The sequence below is a fragment of the Chiloscyllium punctatum genome, chromosome 48, assembly GCF_047496795.1.
Source record: "Chiloscyllium punctatum isolate Juve2018m chromosome 48, sChiPun1.3, whole genome shotgun sequence".
NCBI lineage: Eukaryota > Metazoa > Chordata > Chondrichthyes > Orectolobiformes > Hemiscylliidae > Chiloscyllium > Chiloscyllium punctatum.
In genome coordinates this window covers 25,604,331-25,625,153 of record NC_092786.1, presented here as the reverse complement: position 1 = coordinate 25,625,153, position 20,823 = coordinate 25,604,331, and the positions used below count along the sequence as shown (strand labels likewise).

General features: G+C 42.3%; 1 protein-coding gene across 1 annotated transcript in view; it reads left to right on the top strand.

The window, feature by feature from the left end:
- The window catches only part of adamts17 (ADAM metallopeptidase with thrombospondin type 1 motif, 17), a 669,321-nt gene that overhangs the window by 343,633 nt on the left and 304,865 nt on the right, over nt 1–20,823 (top strand). The window contains exon 11 of the mRNA XM_072564884.1: nt 17,008–17,109. Within this exon, the coding sequence (XP_072420985.1) occupies nt 17,008–17,109 (102 nt within the window). The remainder of the gene's footprint in view (nt 1–17,007; nt 17,110–20,823) is intronic.

The window sequence follows — 20,823 nt, the reverse complement described above, 5'->3', positions numbered from 1 at the left end:
TCTTGTGTTGTCCTAAAGCAAAAGCCCCACCAATTCCATTTAATTAAGATTTACATTCAGAAATTTTTCAGTGATATTTTGCAAACATACGAATTCTCTGCCATTCAATAAGGTCATGCCTGATCTGATTGCTCCACATTCTGGCTGAGCTCTGATGGTCTTTCACCTCCTTTGCTGATGAAATTCTATCTACCTCTGACTTAAAACTATTCAAAGACTCTGAAACTCTTCATCAAAAAGTGTTGGAAGTAAAGATACATTATCCTCTGTGAGAAAACAAAATCTTCTTATCTCTCTCTTAAATTAGTGACCCCTTTATTTCAAAAACTGTTCCTTCGTCCTACAGTCTCTGAGAAATTGAAGCATCTGTCCACATCCAGCCCGACAAGAGCCTTTAAGATCTTATGTTTCAGTCAAGGTGCCTCCTACTCTTGTAAACTCCAACAAATACAAACTCCGTCATGTTCAACCTTCTCTCAAAAGACAAACATTCCATTTGAGGTATTAGTCTAGTAAACCTTTTTTGAACAACTTCCAATGTGTTTACATCTTTCCTTAAATGAGACAATACTATACACAGTACTATGAATGTGGTATTCCAGTACCCTGTATGACTGAAGCTTAAGTTACTTTTGTACTTGATTTTCAAAACTTTTGTATTTGATTCCTCTCACAATGAATAATTGCATTCTACTAGCTTGCAAATTGTTTGTTGTATCTGCAAACTAACTTTATGAGTGCTAGGATATCCAGATCCCTCTGTACCCCAGAGTTCTGAATCTATCACTATTTATAATACATGCATGTTTGAATAGTACTCTTTCCACTCATCAGAGGTTTATGGGTTCAGGCTCCATTCCAATTTTGAATATACAACATAGGCAAAGGTGTTACCGTAAGGTAAATTCACCCACCGGACTATAGGACTATTCTGTTGTTGGAGGGATGACTGGTGGTGATATTGAGCCATCGGCCTCTCCCCACCTGGGCGGTGGGCGGCACGGTGGCACAGTGGTTAGCACTACTGCCTCACAGCGCCAGAGACCTGGGTTCAATTCCCACCTCAGGTCTGTGTGGAGTTTGCATATTCTCCCAGTGTCTACGTGGGTTTCCTCCGGGTGCTCCGGTTTCCTCCCACAGTCCAAAAATGTGCAGGTTAGGTGAATTAGCCATGCTAAATTGCCCATAGTGTTAGGTGAAGGGGTAAATGTAGGGGAAATGGGCTTGGGTGGGTTGCTGTTCGGAGGGTTGGTGTGGACTTGTTGGACTGTAAGTAAGTAATCTAATCTAATCTAATCACCTTCTGTACTATCAAAGGGATGCTACATTGTTAAGTGGCATTGTCATCTCGGTGGGATGTAACATTAAAGCCCAGCTGTTTAGATTCATGTAGAAGGTCTGTGTCATTAGCTGAAGAGGGAAAAGATGTTTTTGCATGCATTAATCATCACTATCAAATCAAAACAGAATCCCGAGTCATTCATCTTACTTTCTGTTGGTGGAACCTTGTCGTATAAAACTTGGCTGCTATCTTTGCCTATAAAACAATTTATTATATCCAAAGAATTCAGTGATGTCTTGACAATGTGATAAAATGCTAAATAAATTCTTGCTTTTTGTAAGAATTTATTATCGGGAGTTATAATCTATGACACATGAGATGTTTATTGTGTAAAAACCTCCAAGTCTACAAGAGGCATGTTTCATTTTTAAAGTCTGCAGTAACGGTGAAGTCTTAATATTTCCATATTTTGAGTTTTATACATCATTGTTCTGAAGAAGAGTCATGTCAGACTTGAAACATCTTCACTGTTTCTGTCTCTACAGATGCTGCCAGACCTGCTGAATTTTTCCTGCACTGTGTTTTATTTATAAATCACAGGTGGAAAACTGTTTCTGAGCACCACACTTTAGGAAAGATGTTAAAATGGTGAAAAGACTATCATGGAGATTAACTAGGGTGATGCCAAAGATGAGGAACTTCAGTTTTGTTTTATTTGTTCTTGAAGTGGACGTATCAGTTATAAGGACAGCATTTAGTGCCAAAGACTTATTTTCCATGAACATAAAAAGCAGGTGCCAGCATAGATGGTATAGTCCATTGAATCTGCTTCACCATTCAGTGCACTCACAGCTGATCTACCTAAACACCACTTTTCTAGCCATTCTCCATATATCTTGATTCCCTGTAAATCTATCTTAGCCTTAAATATATTCAATGAAGGAGCATCCACAACTCTGAAATGGAGAATGGCTAGGAAATTGAAAACCCTCTCAGTGAAGAGATATCTCCTCATCACAACTCTAAATGATCAATCCCTTATGTTTACATTAGTCCTACGTTCTAGAACTCTCACCAGTTGGGGAAACATATCCATATCTCTGGTCTTATAGCAACAGTAATAACATGGCTGGTCTTGTTCAGTTTCTGGTCAATAATAACCCCATATTGTTAATGATGTGGTATTCAAAATGTTAATGCCACTGAATACCAAGGAGTATTTTAGATTCTGTCTTTGTTGGTTGATAGTCCATATCTGGCAGTTGTCTGGCATGAATGTTACTTGCCCACATATCAGCCAAAGCCTGAATGTTTTCATGGTCTTGCTGCATTTGGACATGGGCTGTTTCAGTATCTGAGGAAACATGAATGGTGCTGAACATTGTGCAATCATCAGCGAACATTCCCACTTCTGACCTTATGACGGACGAAACACCATTGATAAGTAGCTGAAGATGGTTGGGCCTAGACTAAGGAGTTCCTGCAGAGATGTCATGGGGCTAAGTGCATGATGCTGAATATTGTCCAATCCTCAGCAAACATCCCCACCTTATGGAATAAAAGTCATTGTTGAAACAGCTGAAGATGATTGGACTTTGGACAGATCCCTGAGGAACTCTTGCTGTGGTGTTTTGCAGCTGGGATGATAGATATCCAACAATTCCAACCATCTTTCTTTGTACTTAGTATGCTTCCCCTTATTTTCATTAACAACTAGATGTTACAGTCAGTCACTTGCTGCCTCAGTGTCAAAGGTAGTCACTCTCAACTCACGTCTTGGCCATGTTTAGAAGAAACCTTTAATGAACTCTGGAGCTGGTCTTTGGAAGGATGTAAATTGAGTATTGGTGAGCAGGTTCTTGCAGGGTAATTTCCGTTTTACAGCAGATTAGACAACACCTTCCATCACTTTGCTATGATTGAGAGAAGATATTATTGAAAATATTGGGAGTGACTTGAGAAACTTGATTTGTTCTCATAGAATTATACAGTCTGAAGAGGCCCTTAAGCCCGTTGGGTATGCAATGACTAAACTACAAGGTTTGTAGCTCAGGTTGAGGTTTAGGGTGTAGGTTTGCTCGCTGAGCTGTAGGTTTATATCCAGACGTTTCATTACCTGGCTAGGTAACATCATCAGTGGCAACCTCCAAGTGAAGCGAAGCTGTTGTCTCCTGCTTTCTATTAATATGTTTGTCCTGCATGGGGTTCTTGGGGTTTGTGGTGATGTCATTTCCTGTTTGTTTTCTGAGGGGTTGATAGATGGCATCTAGATCTATGTGTTTGTTTATGACATTGTGGTTGGAGTGCCAGGCCTCTAGGAATTCTCTGGCATGTCTTTGCTTAGCCTGTCCCGGGATAGATGTGTTGTCCCAGTTGAATTGGTGGGTTTTTTCATCCGTGTGTAGGGCTACGAGGGAGAGAGGGTCGTGTCTTTTTGTGGCTAGTTGGTGTTCGTGTATCCTGGTGGCTAACTTTCTTCCTGTTTGTCCTACGTAGTGTTTGTGGTAGTCCTTGCATGGAATTTTGTAGACGACGTTGGTTTTGTCCATGGGTTGTACTGGGTCTTTTAAGTTTGTTAGTTTTTGTTTCAGAGTGTTGGTGGGTTTGTGTGCTACTAGGATTCCGACGGGTCTTCGTAGTCTGGCTGTCATTTCTGAAACTTCTTTGATGTATGGTAAGGTGGTTAGGGTTTCTTGCTGTGTTTGGTCTGCTTGTCGTGGTTTGTTCTTGAGGAATCTGCGGACTGTATTTTTTGAGTATCTGTTCTTCTTGAATACGTTGTACAGGTGGTTCTCCTCTGTTTTCCAAAGTTCGTCTGTGCTGCAGTGTGTGGTGGCTCGTTGGAATCGTGTTCTGATACAGCTTCGTTTGTGTGTGTTGGGATGGTTGCTGGTGTAGTTAAGTATTTGGTCAGTGTTTGTCTGCTTTCTGTATACGCAGGTTTGTAGTTCTCCGTTGTCCTTTCTTTTGACTGTGACGTCCAGGAATGCGAGTTTGTTGTCGGTTCCTTCCTCCTTGGTGAACTTTATGCCTGTGAGGGTGTTGTTGATGATGTTAAATGTCTCTTCTAACTTGTTTCGTTTTGTGATGACAAAGGTGTCATCTATGTAGCAGACCCAGATTTTTGGTTTGATAGTTGGTAGGGCTGTTTGTTCTAGCCTTTGCATTACCGCTTCTGCTATGAATCCTGATAGCGGAGATCCCATGGGTGTGCCGTTGGTTTGTTTGTAGACTATGTTGTTGAAGGTGAAGTGGGTGGTGAGGCACAGTTCAACTAGCTTCATGATGTTTTCGTTGGTAATGTGATTGATGGTGGTTGGTGTGTGTGTGATGGTCTCTTCTGAAAGTGTGGTAAGTGTTTCCTTTGCCAGGTCGATGTTGATGGAGGTGAACAGGGCTGTTAGGTCGACTTAGAACACTGTTTCGTCTTCCTCTATTTTGGTGTTTTTGATGATTTTTAGGAATAACTGGGTGGAGTGGATGGAGTGCATGAAATACCTAGTAGATGAAGAGACATTTAGCATCAACAACACCCTCACAGGCATAAAGTTCACCAAGGAGGAAGAAACCGACAACAAACTCGCATTCCTGGACGTCACAGTCGAAAGAAAGGACAACGGAGAACTACAAACCTGCGTATACAGAAAGCAGACAAACACTGACCAAATACTTAACTACACCAGCAACCATCCCAACACACACAAATGAAGCTGTGTCAGAACACTATTCCAACGAGCCACCACACACTGCAGCACAGACGAACTTTGGAAAACAGAGGAGAACCACCTATACAACGTATTCAAGAAGAAAGGATACTCAAAAAATACAGTCCGCAGATTCCTCAAGAACAAACCACGACAAGCAGACCAATCACAGCAAGAAACCCTAACCACCTTACCATACATCAAAGAAGTTTCAGAAATGACAGCCAGATTACTAAGACCCGTCGGAATCCTAGTAGCACACAAACCCACCAACACTCTGAAACAAAAACTAGCAAACTTAAAAGACCCAGTACAGCCCATGGACAAAACCAACGTCATCTACAAAATTCCATGCAAGGACTACCACAAACAGTACGTAGGACAAACAGGAAGAAAGTTAGCCACCAGGATACATGAACACCAGCTAGCCACAAAAAGACACGACCCTCTCTCCCTCGTAGCCCTACACACGGATGAAAAAACCCACCAATTCAACTGGAACAACACATCTATCCTGGGACAGGCTAAGCAAAGACATGCCAGAGAATTCCTAGAGGCCTGGCACTCCAACCACCACGTCATAAACAAACACATAGATCTAGATGCCATCTATCAACCCCTCAGAAAACGAACAGGAAATAACATCACCACAAGCCCCAAGAACCCCATGCAGGACAAACATATTAATAGAAAGCAGGAAACAACAGCTTCGCTTCACTTGGAGGTTGCCACTGATGATGTTACCTAGCCAGGTAATGAAACGTCTGGACATCAAATCTACAGCTCAGTGAGCAAACCTACACCCTAAACTGACTAAACTACTCTAAGTCTCAAATAGTCCTGTTTTCCAGCACTTGGCCCCAGTCCTTGAATGTTGTGATATTTCAACTGGCCATCCAAGTAATTTTGAAAGGAGATGAGAGACTTCTAACTGGCACAATGAGACCAAATTGATGAATGTTGTTGAGGAGCATAAAAAGTACACAGGGATCTTGTAGCCAGTGTATTTATATGGTTAGTCCAGTTCAGTTTCTAGTCAATTGTAATTCCCAAGATATTGATAATGGGGAATTCAGTGCTGGTACTACATTTAATGTCATAGAGCAATGGTTAGATTTTTTTCCTGTTAGAGATCGCCATTGCTTGGCACTTGAATGGCACGAATGCTATTTTCCACTGTCAGTCCAAGCCTGAATATAATTCAGGCCTTGCTATATTTGGACATGGACTGTTTCAGTATCTGAGAAGGCATGTGTAGTGTTGAACATTGTGCAATCATCAGCGAACATCCCCATTCTGACCTTATGATGGAGGGAAAGTCATTGATAGGTAGCTGAAGGTGATTAGGCCTAGAACACTGTGTGAGGAATTCCAGCAGAGGTGTCCTGGCGCTAAGTTGTCTGACCTCCATCAACCACAACCATCTACCTTTGTGGTAGGCTTGACTAGTGGAGACTATTCTCTGATTCTTGTTGACCATAGCTGCTATGGCTCCTTGATGCTATGCTTGGTCAAATGTAGCCTTGGTATCTAGGACAGTCATCTTGCTTGCCTAGGGCTATTTAAGATAGCTCTTCTTAATTGGTTAGCTCTGAGAAGTTGCAATTGATGTCTTGCACACATGATTTGGAATTGAACATGATGTTTGGGATCCTAATAGTCTGATCAGTATCTAACCTACACTTTGGGAATTGCTGAACCAGTATTACAAGCAGGTGCGCATGACTCTAACTTGGCCCCATGTACGGACATATACATTAGGAACTGGAGTAAGCCATTTAGCCCCTTGAACCTGCAACCCCATTTGATAAAGATCATGGAAGGTTGAGTGGAAAAGCTTGGGACTACAGGCTTGTCTCAGCAATGCTGTGTACAACTGTACCAAGTCAGCCTGATCCCTGTATACCTCAGAGATTTGCAAAGTCTGACTACTTAAATAATATGTTGGTTTTCTATTCTTCCTGCCAAAGTGGAGAATTCACACTTTCCCACAATACTGTCATCTGTCAAACTTTTATCCACTTGTTTAATTTATCAATATCCCTTTCTACACACCTTCTCACAACTTACTTTCCTGTCTGCCTTCATCATCGGCAAATTCAACAACCATACATTTGGTCCAAGTTATTGATTTGAATTGTAAATACATGAGGCCCCAACAGTGAATCCTGTAACATTCCACTGGTGATGTTTTTTAACTTGTAAATGAGCAATTGCACCTATCCTGTGTGTAGAAGTTGTATCCTAATGATCTAAATGGTGGGGGTGGGGTGCGAGGTGATAAGAAGGTGAACAGTGACTGGAATCACCAGAGAAATCTGCTGAGAGGCAGCAGGGGTTCACTTATAGCGTTTGAAATAATTCCAAACCAGGAGGAGCAGGAATGCTGTCCGTCACCCTGTCTTCCCTCTCCGTACCCACACCACAAAATGATTGAGAATCCACATGCACCTACCCCCTTCCTTTTGCCTGAGGTCTGACAGTGTTTAACTTTTGCCTCAATTCCACCCACAGCCTTGACATCATTCCTCTTTAGCTTCAGCAGGAAATAGATGTGAGATACTAAAAAGATTCCCAGGCATTAAGTCTTCTGGGCTTAATCTACTTTCCAATACTGGATTCAGCATCTGTTTTTAGTCTCCTGAACCTACCCTCACTTGAACCTGGGAGCATCACAGCTGCACTTAGTCTATGTTTTGTTTCCTCAGTGTTGCTTTCCGTTGCTACTATGTCCTTTGTCCAAAAGTAAAGTTTACTCTGGAATGTAGATTCTCCCAGCCAACACAAAGAACAGTTGTTTGATGGACTGACTCAGACGCTACTGGATCTGTGGGATAAACAGTATGTGAGCTCACTTAAATATACTTGATTTGAGGGTGTAAGTAGTCTGTACCTGATTTAAGGAGTAAACTGACTGTACTCAGTCTGTAAGATGCACTAACACAGAGTGGATTTCCTCTGCCATATTATTGTACCTTCCCTCCTGTTTCAGAATATTATCTTGTTACATCTCGCTGTTTCTTTGGAAACTACAATACACACAGCATAGAGGGCAGGTTCAGTAATGAAACCAAGTTCCAAACTTTGAGGTCTGTATGTAGCATTACAAGTGCTGAATTGTTGGTTGTTGTTCTTGAATATTAAATACATCCCTTCTTTTAAAAGTATGCATAAAACAGGGTCTTGTTTTCACTGGGCCATTTCATAGAATCGTAAAATCACAGAATCCCTGCAGTGTCGAAGTGGATCATTTGACCCATTGAGGCAATACCAACCCTCCAAGGAGCATCCCACATAGACTACCCCGACTTTATCCCTGTAATCCTGCATTTCCCTTGGCTAATCCACCTAGTTTACACATTCCTGGACACCATGGGACAATTTAGTATAGCCAGTCCACCCAAGCTGCACATCTTTGGACTGTGAGAGGAAACCAGAGCACCTGGAGGAAGCCCATGCAGATATAGGTAGAAAGTGCAAACTCCACACAGTCACCCGAGGCTGGAATTGAATCTGGGACCTTGGCATTGTGAGGCAGCATGTAGATTCTCCACAGATTCTCCCACAAAGAATAGCTATTCTATGGGGTTACTCAAATGCTACTGGATCTGGGGATACAAAATGTGTTGGATCATGCATTTGTATTTGATCTGAGGGAGGAAAGAGTCTATACTCAATTTGAGGAGTAAACTGACTACTCAGTCTGTGAGATGCCATTACTCAGAGCTACCCTGTCTCCCTGAGCTACTGTACCCAAGGACTCTAATTAAGACTTCCAGCACTGTTCAAGGATTGAGAATGTAAATTAACTGTCCCACCAACACTTCAAAGCTATTTGTCGATGTATTTAAATAAGATGAATAAATCTGGATATAGGAAGGCCAGAGCTTTACGAATAGATTAAATGGAATGATTGGATTAGCCAACTACAGTCAAAGCTGACACAGCCCTATAATGCCTTCTGTGCGGTAATTCTAGAATTCAACAAAATTTATATGAAAAGGAGAAGCTGCTCAGTTTATCTGTGATTACTAAAGCACCATGCAGAGTTGGAGAAAGTATCTGTACTAGCAACTTGGAGTAATAGAGAAATTGAATAAACTATTAGTTGGTTAAACATCTGTTTTTAATGGAGAATTTACTTTGAATTCACTTACATAACACATGGCGATGATAGAAGCAGTTTGTATGCTTATTTGTGCTCATTATATGGTTGGTCAAAGTTGGCATTTCTCTTTGTCTATGTGAAACCTAGCTGCCCCATAGTGGCTGGTATTCCAGGTTGGGAGCTGTGTCATGGACAGGTTTCTGGTGTCCTTGCCCCTGCGTCAAGGATGCAGAGAGGGCAATGGTTATCATATCTGATGTAGTCAAGTGGAAGCTGGTAAAATACCTGAAAGGAAGCGAAACTTTCCTGGCTTACCTTGTGCAACCGGTCAGTAAGCAAAGTGGCTTTTTAACTTCTTGCCCAGGATTGGCACATCAATGATTCTCTAATCTGGCATTGTTATGGAGGAAACAGTGGAAAATAAATATTCCCTCGTTTTGTTGGTTGTGTTTTATTGTAATATATTTGACTCAGTTTTTGCAGTAAAACTGCGCGTATATATATTGTTGTGAAGCAGAGGTCACCAAAACATTCAGAGAGTCTCGCCTCATCACCTAATCTGTTAAAAGAAGTGTGGAAAGTGATATAATACACCTTTCATCCCTCCAATCTATTTTAAAGGCGTGGTAAAATAAAATAAAATCCTTTCACTCACTCTGTATTCAACAAGTAACAATTTATTTATGTAACTTCAATAGTGAACAAATTAACAGAACCACTAACAAACTGAACAATTCCCCTCTACCATCTATTCCCAATTAAAACAAATTGCTAATTGTGTACTGTTCCAATAAAATACAAGTCCCACTTATATAATGAAACAATAGAATTTAGTCTCAAAATTATAGCTAGGATACGTCTTCTGGAATATTCCTTGCCCTCTCTGCTGATGTTTTTTCATGGTAGCCTACTCCTTCGAATTCATGTGTCGAGAATGTTCTCTCTGTGAATTCTGCTGTCCAAAATATTAATTAAGAGTACTGCGGTATCATTAGATGGTGCTTTCTCTGAGTTGTTATCTTTTCAGATAGTAGTTTGCTCTCACCGATTTTCCAAATACCCTCATCTTTTATATCCTTGATGACTTATTGATTTCTTTACAATTGGAATGGTTCGAAGTTGGCAAAACCATCAGATTTAAATTTAATTGGTTTTTGATATCTAAGGGCTTGATTCAAATTAATTGGCTAAATTTGAAACTTGTCTTGAAAACAAAACAAAATTGCTGCTTTACCTGCTAATTGCATGGCTTTTTGATGCAGATGTTTAAATTCAAATGCTTTGTGTATTGGCAAACTGCTGCCCATAGACACTCACTTTCAAATTGCTAAGCATAAAAAAAATCATCTTTGAAAAGGACCACATACTCTTTCCCCCCACCCCCACTATCATTTTACAAATATCAAATTCTATCACCCTGTCTTCCAATCCACAAATACTCGACCCAAATTCACAACAACACCGATAGAAAAGAAAAATATTGTAAGGCTCCAGGTAATATGCAGAAAAGTTTTGAAGAGCCAGCATCACACAGTGGCCAATGACCGTCTCCTGTATTTGGTAGTCTGTGGGTGGTATTTGGTTGATGTGGGCAGGCTGGTGACTTCCTGCAGATTTTCCTCTCCTTTTGGGACAGAGAGATGGCATAACTGCAAAAACAAAACTTTTCTTCGTGATAGAATTCCTTCAGAAGTGATAAGATGTTTTAACAGAATGGCAATGCAGATGACATCATTGGGATACTATCTGGTCAGTTGCTAATTCCACGTTAATTAAAAATACATGCAGAGACTGAATTAATTGAAACATATATTTGGCAAATACAAAGAGCACCTATGAGGAAATTGTGTGTCATTTTCAGTCCACGTACAGTTGATGTGACCAGCTCTTGCCAACAGCAGCACTGAACCAGTCAGTTACAGACCAGTCTGCGTGAGCAGATTTTGCATTAGCTACTCTATTATTAAACAAACTGCAACTCACTGTGTGAAGAAGTTGCCTCCTGAAGTTTTAATTTCCTTCATTGGAAAGCTGTGAAAACCCATTAAAAAAGAATTAATGAGCAGCAGCAGAATTTTGATGCGGGTGGGAATCATACCTTTGAGAGGAAAGTAATGCAAAATAGGGAAAGTCCTTTTTTTAAAAATTCATTTTGTGGGAAGTGGGTGTCGTTGGCTGGGCCCAGTATTTATTGCCCATCCCTAGCTGCCCTTGAGAAGGTGGTGGTGAGCTGTCGCAATGAAACGCTGCGGTCCACCTGCTTTGGGTTGACCAGCATGCCATTAGGGAGGGAATTCCAGGATTTTAACCCAGTGACACTGAAGGACAGCAATATATTTCCAAGTCAGTGACTTGGATGGGAATCATAGAATCCCTACAGTGCCTAAACAGGCTATTTGGCCCAATAAGTCCACACCAACCCTCCAATAAGTATTTCAGTCAGATCTATTCACCTACCCTATTGCTCTAAATTTCTCCTGACTAATACACCTAGCCTACACATCCCTGAACACTACGGGCAATTTAGCATGGCCAACTTATCAAACCTGCACATCTTTGGACTGTGGGATGAAACCAGGGCACCTGGAGAAAACCCACACTGACACAGGGGATGCGTGCAAATTCCACACAGACAGTCGCCTGAGGCTGGAATCAAACCCAGGTCCCTGGCGCTGTGAGGCAGCAGTGCTAACCATTGAGCCACCCATATTTGGGGTATGTTTCAATTAATTCAGTCTCTGCATATATTTTTAGTTAATGCTGCACTCTAAATTTTAAGCAAACTTGTGTTGCAACTGTGGAATTAGCAACTGACCATATAGTATCCCAATGTGTCACTTGCATTGCCAATCTGAAGGTAGTGATGTTCTCATGTACCTGCTGTCCTTGTCCTTCTAGATGGAAGTGGTTGTGGGTTTGGAAGGAGCTATCTGAGGATCTTTGGTGATGCAGTGCACCTTGTAGAGAGTACGCATTGCTGCTACTGAGGAAGTGACTCAGTATGGTGCCAATCAACTAGGTAAAAACAATGACTGCAGATGCTGGAACCCAGATTCTGGATTAGTGGTGCTGGAAGAGCACAGCAGTTCAGGCAAATCGACATTTCAGGCAAAAGCCCTTCATCAGGAATACAGGCAGAGAGCCTGAAGGGTGGAGAGATAAGTGAGAGGAGGGTGGGGGTGGGGAGAAAGTAGCATAGAGTACAGTAGGTGAGTGGGGGAGGGGATGAAGATGGTAGGTCGGTGGTGGGGGGAGAGGGTGGAGTGGATAGGTTGAAAAGAAGATAGGCAGGTAGGACCTGTCATGGGGACAGTGCTGAGCTGGAAGTTTGGAACTAGGGTGAGATGGGGGAAGGGGAAATGAGGAAATTGTTGAAGTGCACATTGATGCCCTGGGGTTGAAGTGTTCCGAGGCGGAAGATGAGGCGTTCTTCCTCCAGGCGTCTGGTGGTGAGGGAGTGGCGGTGAAGGAGGCCCAGGACCTCCATGTCCTCGGCAGAGTGGGAGGGGGAGTTGAAATGTTGGGTCACAGGGCGGTGTGGATGATTGGAGCGGGTGTCCCAGAGATGTTCCCTCCAGCGCTCTGCTAGGAGGCGTCCAGTCTCCCCAATGTAGAGGAGACCGCATCGGGAGCAACGGATACAATAAATGATATTGGTGGATGTGCAGGTAAAACTTTGGATGTGGAAGGCTCCTTTAGGGCCTTGGATGGAGGTGAGGGAGGAGGTGTGGGCGCAGGTTTTGCAATTCCTGCGGTGGCCGGGGAAGGTGCCAGGATGGGAGGGTGGGTTGTAGGGGGGCGTAGACCTGACCAGGTAGTCACAGAGGGAACGGTCTTTGCGGAAGGCAGAAAGGGGTGGGGAGGGAAATATATCCCTGGTGGTGGGGTCTGTTTGAAGGTGGCAGAAATGTCAGCGGATGATTTGGTTTATGCGAAGGTTGGTAGGTAGAAGGTGAGCACCAGGGGCGTTCTGTCCTTGTTATGGTTGGAGGGGTGGGGTTTGAGGGTGGAGGTGCGGCATGTGGGCGAGATGCGTTGGAGGGCATCTTTAACCACATGGTGCCAATCAAGCAGACAGCTTTGTTCTGGATGGTGTCAAGCTTGTTGAGTGTTGTTGGAGCTGCACCCATCCAGGCAAATGGGGAACATTCCATCACATTCCTGACTTGTGGTTTATAGATGGCGGACAGGCTTTAGGAGTCAAGGGGTGAGTTATTTGCCGCAGTATTCCTTGCCTCTGACCTACTCATAGCCACTATGTTTATGTGGTGAGTCCAGTTCAGATTCTGGTCCATGATAATCCTCAGGATGTTGGTATTACGGGATTCAGTGATGGTAATGCCATTGAATGTCAAGTGGTGGTGGTTAGATAACTGAACCAATGTCCTGTACAGCCGCAACGTGATCTCCCAACTCCTATATTTAATACTGTCCAATAAAGGATTGCATATGAAATGCCTTCTTCACTTGCCTATCTACTTTTAAGGGACTGTGAGCCTGCACTCCAAGGTCTCTTGTTTAATTGTCCACCACCATTCACGTGTGAATGTTGCAGGACTGAAGGTCTTCGATTTGATCTGTTGGTTGTGGAATAGCTCAGTTCTGTATCTTACTTCCTGCTTATGCTGCTTGGTGTGCAAGTAAGCTTGTTTGGTAGCTTCACCAGGTTGGCCCCTTATCTTCAGGTCTGCCTAGTGCTGCTCCTGGCATGATCATCTGCATTCTCAATTGAACTAGGATTGATCCCCTGGCTTGATGATAATGGTTGAGAAGGAGATATGCTGGGCCATGAGGTGTCGGATTGTGCTGGAGTACAATTCTGCTGCTGTTGATGGTCCACATCATGATGCTCGGTCTGTTCGAGGTCTGTCCCATTTAGTACGGTGATAGTGCCACCCAACACGATGGAGGTTATCCTCAATGTGACAGACTACATGGTGTTCATGGACAGATGCATGTGCAGCTGACAGATTGATAAGGACCAGGTCAAATATGTTGTTCCCTCACCACTTGCCACTGATCCTGTCTAACAGCTATGTCATGATTTGGAGATGCTGTTGTTGGACTGATGTGTACAAAGTTAAAAATCACAAAACACCAGGTTATCGTCCAACTGGTTTAATTGGAAGCACTAGCTTTTAGAGCGCCGCTCCTTCATCAGGTGGTTGTGGAAGGCAGCGCTCTGAAAGCTAGTGCTTCCAATTAAACCTGTTGGATTATAACCTGGTGTTGTGTGATTTTTTTAACAGTTATGTCCTTTAGGACCTGACCAGCTTAATCAGTAGTACTGCTACCAAGCCACTCTTGATGGCACACTTTGAAATCCCCCATGCAGAGTATGTTTTGTGCTGTTGCCATCCTCAGTGCTTTCTCCAAGTGTTGTTCAACATACCAATTCATCAAGTGAAGGAAGATGGTATGTGATAATCAGCAGGTTTCCTTGCCCATATTTAACCTGATGCCACAAGACTTCATGAGGTCTGGAGTCAATGTTGAAGACTCCCAGAGCAACTCCCTCCCGACTGTACACCTCTGTGCCATCATCTCTGCTGGGTCTGCCCTGACTTTGGGACAAAACATATCCAAGCATGGTGGTATCTGGGACATTGTCCACAAGATATGATTCTGAGAGTGTGACTGTGTTAGGTTGTTGCTTGACTAGTCTGAGACAGCGCTCCCAATTTTGGCACTAGCTGCCAGATGTTAGTAAAGAGGACTCTGCAGGGTTAATAGGGCTGTTTCTGCCATTATCTTTACCAGTGCCTAAGTCAATGCCAGGTGATCTTTCTGGTTTCATTTCTTTGAGACTTTATAGCGATTGGTACAACTGAATGGCTTGAGACACAAGCGGGCCAGACCAGATGATAGCAAATTTCCTTCCCTGAAGGACATTAGTGAACCAGATGGATTTTTCCAACAATCGACAATAATTTCATGGTCATCAGTAGATTCTTAATTCCAGAGTTTATTTTTATTGAATTCAAATTCTGCCATCTGACATATTCAAACCCAGGTCCCCAGATCATTAGCCGATATTCTGAATTAATGGTCTAACAATAATACCACCAGGCCATTACTTCACCTGATTGTTATAGTTTAACTCTCGGTTCTCCATCTGATTTAATAAACTGAAATTTCTGTAGCGTTTTTCCTGACCTCGGAATGCTCAGAGATGCTGTGCAACAATCCAATATTTAAAATATATATATTTTTATTGAAAAATAGATTTTTAAAATATTACAACAAATACAAAACAATAAATTCAAAACAACACAAAGAAAAAACGCCAAAAAATGTACAGACCCAAACCGCCCTCATGTACAGATGTATAAATATGCATAGAAAAATATACGTATAAAAAACTCCTACTAACCACTTAACTAAATAAATAAAAACCAACAACAAACTAATGAATAATAATTTCCTAGGCCAAACAAAACACTCACTCTGGAATATCGAGAGCATTAGTTTTCACATATTCATACATTTGTAGTTCCCCTGTCTGGATTTTGGACTCGTAAAACACAATCGTTACAGCTATATGAAAGCCCTTATTAATGTGGCAGACAAATCTGTGTCCAGGTATTCCAAAAAGGGCTGACATGTTTCATAGAAATTTTCAATTTTATGGTGTACCATACTTGTGAGAAAATCCAAGGGGAATATGCTCCATAACAATCTTCCGCCAACTTGACAGGCCTGGGGGATTTTTGGATACCCAAACAATCCAATATTTTCGAAGAGAAATCTGCGCTTTCACATTAGAAATACAGAATTTATGCAGAAAAAGTTTACACTCACAACAAAGCTAAAAATATTGACTAGGATATCAGGCAGATTTCCAACTGCTCTACTGAGTGGTGCCATTGGATCTTTTTGCCTTCTCACGAGGGCAGAAGAGGACCTCCATTTAGTTTCACAATTGAAACCTGATATCTCTGAGAGAACAACAGTCTGTCAAAACTGTATTGGAGTATCAACCTGAATTAGATACTCAAGCTTGTGCAATGAGACAAGAACCTGAAATCTTTGATTCAGAGACAAGAGAGTTGGTTCTCCTGAGCCAGGCTGACATCTCGATGGCAGACACTAAACAGCAACAAGATTAAATGTTAAACAGCAACCTCACCCAGTGTGATGTATACAGTGAAAGTTGAGACCAAGTACCTATAGCTTCCAGCTGACCAAGAGCCTGACCAAGAGTAGGTCTGTGCTGAACCTCAGCCGTCCAGAACATGAAGATTGAGTGGTTTCTGTGATGACAGTCAAGCAGTTAGGTCAGTTTTACTCTCAAACAGCAAGTTGAAAACCCTGCCAGCAACTGCCCTCCCTCATGAAGTTATATAAACTAATCCAGTGAGTAAGATGTGGTTGAGGAAAATGATGTAATTGGAAAGCTCACCTGTTTTAGCAAAGTCTTGGTGCAGGAAATGGAACTGTCCCCCATGAGGGATTCCTATTATGTCAGAATTATTAGTTTGAAATAATTTATTGGCCCTTCCATTGAGGATCCCAAAAATGATTTCCTCTTTTAATTTATTGTGAGGACTGGGGATGTTTGCTCCAATTCCCATAGTCAGAGTTGACCAAACTTCATCCTGTGACTCTGTTTTCCACAGTGAAGGGTGAATGTACAGTGAAAGTGAAGAAAATGTTGGATTCTGCTTTTTATTTAGTGGAAATATTATAGGTTATGAAAGCAGGTAGATAAATATGACTCTATGATGCATCATCAGGACTACCTGTGACCAAAAACTGCAAATTCAGTCATTATTATTTTATATGCAGGTATCAGTTTGTCATTTGAGGATGGGAAGTTTAATTGTTTATTGATCATGTTGTTTCTGTTGACAGATATATATATATGAAATATGATGGCCTGTTACCTAACCACAATTTTCTTTTTATTTTAGCATTTAATGTGTGCTGGACTATGGTGCCTGGTAGAAGGAGACAAACCATGCAAAACAAAATTGGATCCTCCTTTGGATGGTACAGAATGTGGTGTCGATAAAGTAAGTTCAAGATCTCGGGATATCCAGTATCTTCACACTTCAGTAGTTGTACTGTTTCTATGGTGCAGCCACAGAGCCATTTAAAGGTGAATGAAATCCTGCTGTGTCCTTCCACGAAGACGTCTATGCTGGATTATAGCATGCTAACTTTAAATGTTTTCTTCCCATCAGCTTTCTTCAAGTTGGCTATTGCTTCAAATGGTTACGCTTGGAGCCCCCTTCCTTTCTTTGATTTTACACATGTTAGGAGGGCTGTTGAGTTGACCTCCTGCCCATTCCCCAGTTGATGCCATTAAGTGAAGATTTAATGCCTGGCCTCTATGTGCATCCCAGCAGATTTAATGCTGCAGCATGTTGGTCAGTTAAGGGGAGGTGGACTGGTGCTCATGCTCAATCCCTATTGTCAATTTAAGGCCTTTTCCCCACAGTTTTGTCTCTCCTTCTTGCTCTCCCTGGCCTGGCCCCTGCGAGATTAGATTAGATTCCCTACAGTGTGGGAACAGGCCCTTCGGCCCAACCAGTCCACACCAACCCTCCGAAGAGCAACCCACCCAGACCCATCCCCCTACACTTCTCTCTGACTAATGCACCTAACACTACGGGCATTTTAGAATGGCCAATTCACCCAACCTGCACATCTTCGGACTGTCGGAGGAAACCCATGTAAACACGGGGCGAATGTGCAAACTCCACACAGTTGCCCGAGGAGGGAATTGAACCCGTGTCCCTGGCGCTGTGAGGCAGCAGTGCTAACCACCGTGTCACCCCCATCCTTGCCTTATCTATATTCCAGGTTTATTGTTGGACAGTACCTACTCTACCTTGCTTTACCTCCAGCATGAGCTGGTGCTGCTGGTGTGCAGAACTGTTCGCCTGTGTTTGATCATCATGTTCAAGAAGTTAGCCTTTTTTCTAGAGACAATGGAAGTGTAGCTTGAAACTAGCTACAAGTTTGTCACCCAAAAGATTAAAGCAGGCTGAGCCAGATAAGCGTAGACCCAATGTTTACACTGGGAAGAGTCTGGGAAGATCATCTGTGGCATTTAATCAAGCCACGCCCCTGATACTCTTCTTGCTGAGGCTGTACATCAGCCTGAGCCTTATCCTTCAACCTTGAGCTTTGATTAAAGCCTCCATCTTCATCACTGGCTCCTACTATTCTACCACCATCAATTTTTTCCCCCCCATTTGCTACAGGCTCCTTGTCATAAAGTCACAGAGATGTACAGCAAGGAAATTGACCCTGCGTCCAACTCATCCATGCTGACCAGATATTCAAAGTAAATCTAGTCCCATTTCCCAAGATTTGGCCCATACCCCTACAAACCCATTACGTTCGTTTACCTATCCAGATGCCCCTTAAATGCAGTAACTGTACCAGCCTCCACTACCTCTGGTAGCTTATTTCATACATGCATTACCCTCTACATGAAAATGTTGCCCCATTGGTCCCTTTTAAATTTTCCCTCTCACCTTAAACCTATGCCGTCTAGTTTTGGGTTCCCCTGCCACAGGAAAAAACTACTGTCTGTTTACCCTATCCGTGCCCCTCATGATGTTATAAACCTCTATAAGGTCATATCTCAGCCTCCAACACTCCAGGGAAAACAGCCCCAGGTTATACAGCTTCTCCCTATAGCCCAAACCCTCCAATCTTTACATATTTGTAAATCTTTTCTGAACTCTTTCAAGTTTCACAACATCCTTCCTATAGAAGAGAGACCAGAATTGAATGCAGTATTCCAAAAGTGGCTTAACCAACATCCTGTACAGCCACAACATGACCTCCCAAAATCCTATACTTAATGCACTGACCAATAAAGGCAAGCATACTATCTTATCAACCTGTGACTCCACTTTCAAGAAACTATGAACCTGCACTCCAAGGTGCAGCAACACTCCCCTGAACCTTACCATTAAGTGTACAAGTCCTATTCTGATTTGCCTTTCCAAAATGTAGCACCTCACCTTTATCTAAATTAAACTCCATCTGCCACTCCTCGGCCCAATGGCCCATCTGATCAAGATCCCATTGTACTCTGTTCACTGCACCCCCAATTTTGATGTCAACTGCAAACTTACTAATGATACCTCCTATGTTCACATCTAAATGATTTTTATCAATGATGAAAAGCAGTAGACCCAGCACCGATCCTTGTGGCACACCACTGGTCACAGGCCTCCAGTCTTGAAAATCAACCCTCCACTAGCATTCTCTGTCTTCTTCTTTTGAGGCAGCTCTGTATCCAAATGGCTAGTTCTCTCGGCATTCTGTGTTCTAACCTTGCTACCCAGTCTACTCTGAGGAATCTTGTAGAATGCTTTACTGAAATCCAAATAGGCCAAATAGATATTCTGCCCTCATTAATCCTCATTGTTACTTCTTCAAAAAACTCACTCAAGTTAGTGAGACACAACTTCCCACAGACAAAGCCACGTTGACTATCCCTAATCAGTCCTTGCCTTTCCAAATACATGTACATCTTGTCCCTCAGGATTCCCTCTAACATCTTGCCCACCACCGATGTCAGGCTCACCAGTCTATAGTTCCCTGGCTTTTCCTTACTACCCTTTTTAAATAGTGGCACAAAATTAACCAACCTCCAGTCTTCCGGCACCTCACTTGTGGCTATCAATCATACAAATATATCAGCAAGGGGTTCAGCAATCACCTCCCTCACTTCCCACAGACCTGTTCTCGTCCTGGCAATCTATCCACCTTTTTATTTTATAAGATGTCCAACACCACTCCTCTGTAATATGGATGTTTTTCAAGATATCACTATTTGTTTCCCCACATTCTATATCTTCCATATCCTTCTCCACAGTAAACACTGATGCAAAATACTCCTTTAGTATCTCCCCCATCTCCTGTGGTTCCACATATAAGCAGCCTTGCTGATCTTTAAGGGGCCCTATTCTCTCTCCAGTAACCTTTTTGACCTTAATGTATTTGTAGAATCCTTTTGGATTCTCCTTGACCCTATTTACCAAAGGTATCTCATGTCCCCTTTTTGCCTTCTTGATTTTTATCTTAAGTATATTCCTACTGCCTTTATACTCTTCTAAGGATTCACTCGATCTCTGCTGTTTATTCCTGACAATGCTTCCTTTTTTTTGATCAAAACGTTAATTTCTCTATTCATCCAGCCTTTACCTACCAGCCTTTCCTTTCACCCTAACAGGAATATACTGCCTCTGGACTTTCATTAGCTCACTTTTGAAGGCTTCCCATTTTCCAGCCATCCCTTTATCTGTGAACATCAGCACCCAATCAACATTTGAAAGTTCTTGCCTCTCACAGAATCATAAAAAAAATTAAACATTTCAAAACATGCTTCTGCCTAACAGAAATGCAAGAGGATGATAACTAAACTAATAGCTCTATAGTTTGACCCAATGTCAGGCCCCAGCATATACTTTTTCAGGAATTGGAATTCCTTTCCGGCTGGTTCTCTTTCATGAGTGGTGCAGGAATGCTTAACACACCTAGAGCTTTTGTTCGGGGTATTGATTGCTGAACGTACCCAGAATGTGCTGGACACTGTGCTTGTTTGCTGTCATGGGCTTGTGCCTAAGTTTCCACACAAAGTGATCAACATTAATCCAAATGTAAAAATGTTCAATGAATAAGCAACAATCAGTGTCTACAATGTAATAGAGAGGAGTGGGATTGCCAATAAATGAACTGTCTCCCAACTTCTTAAAATAAGT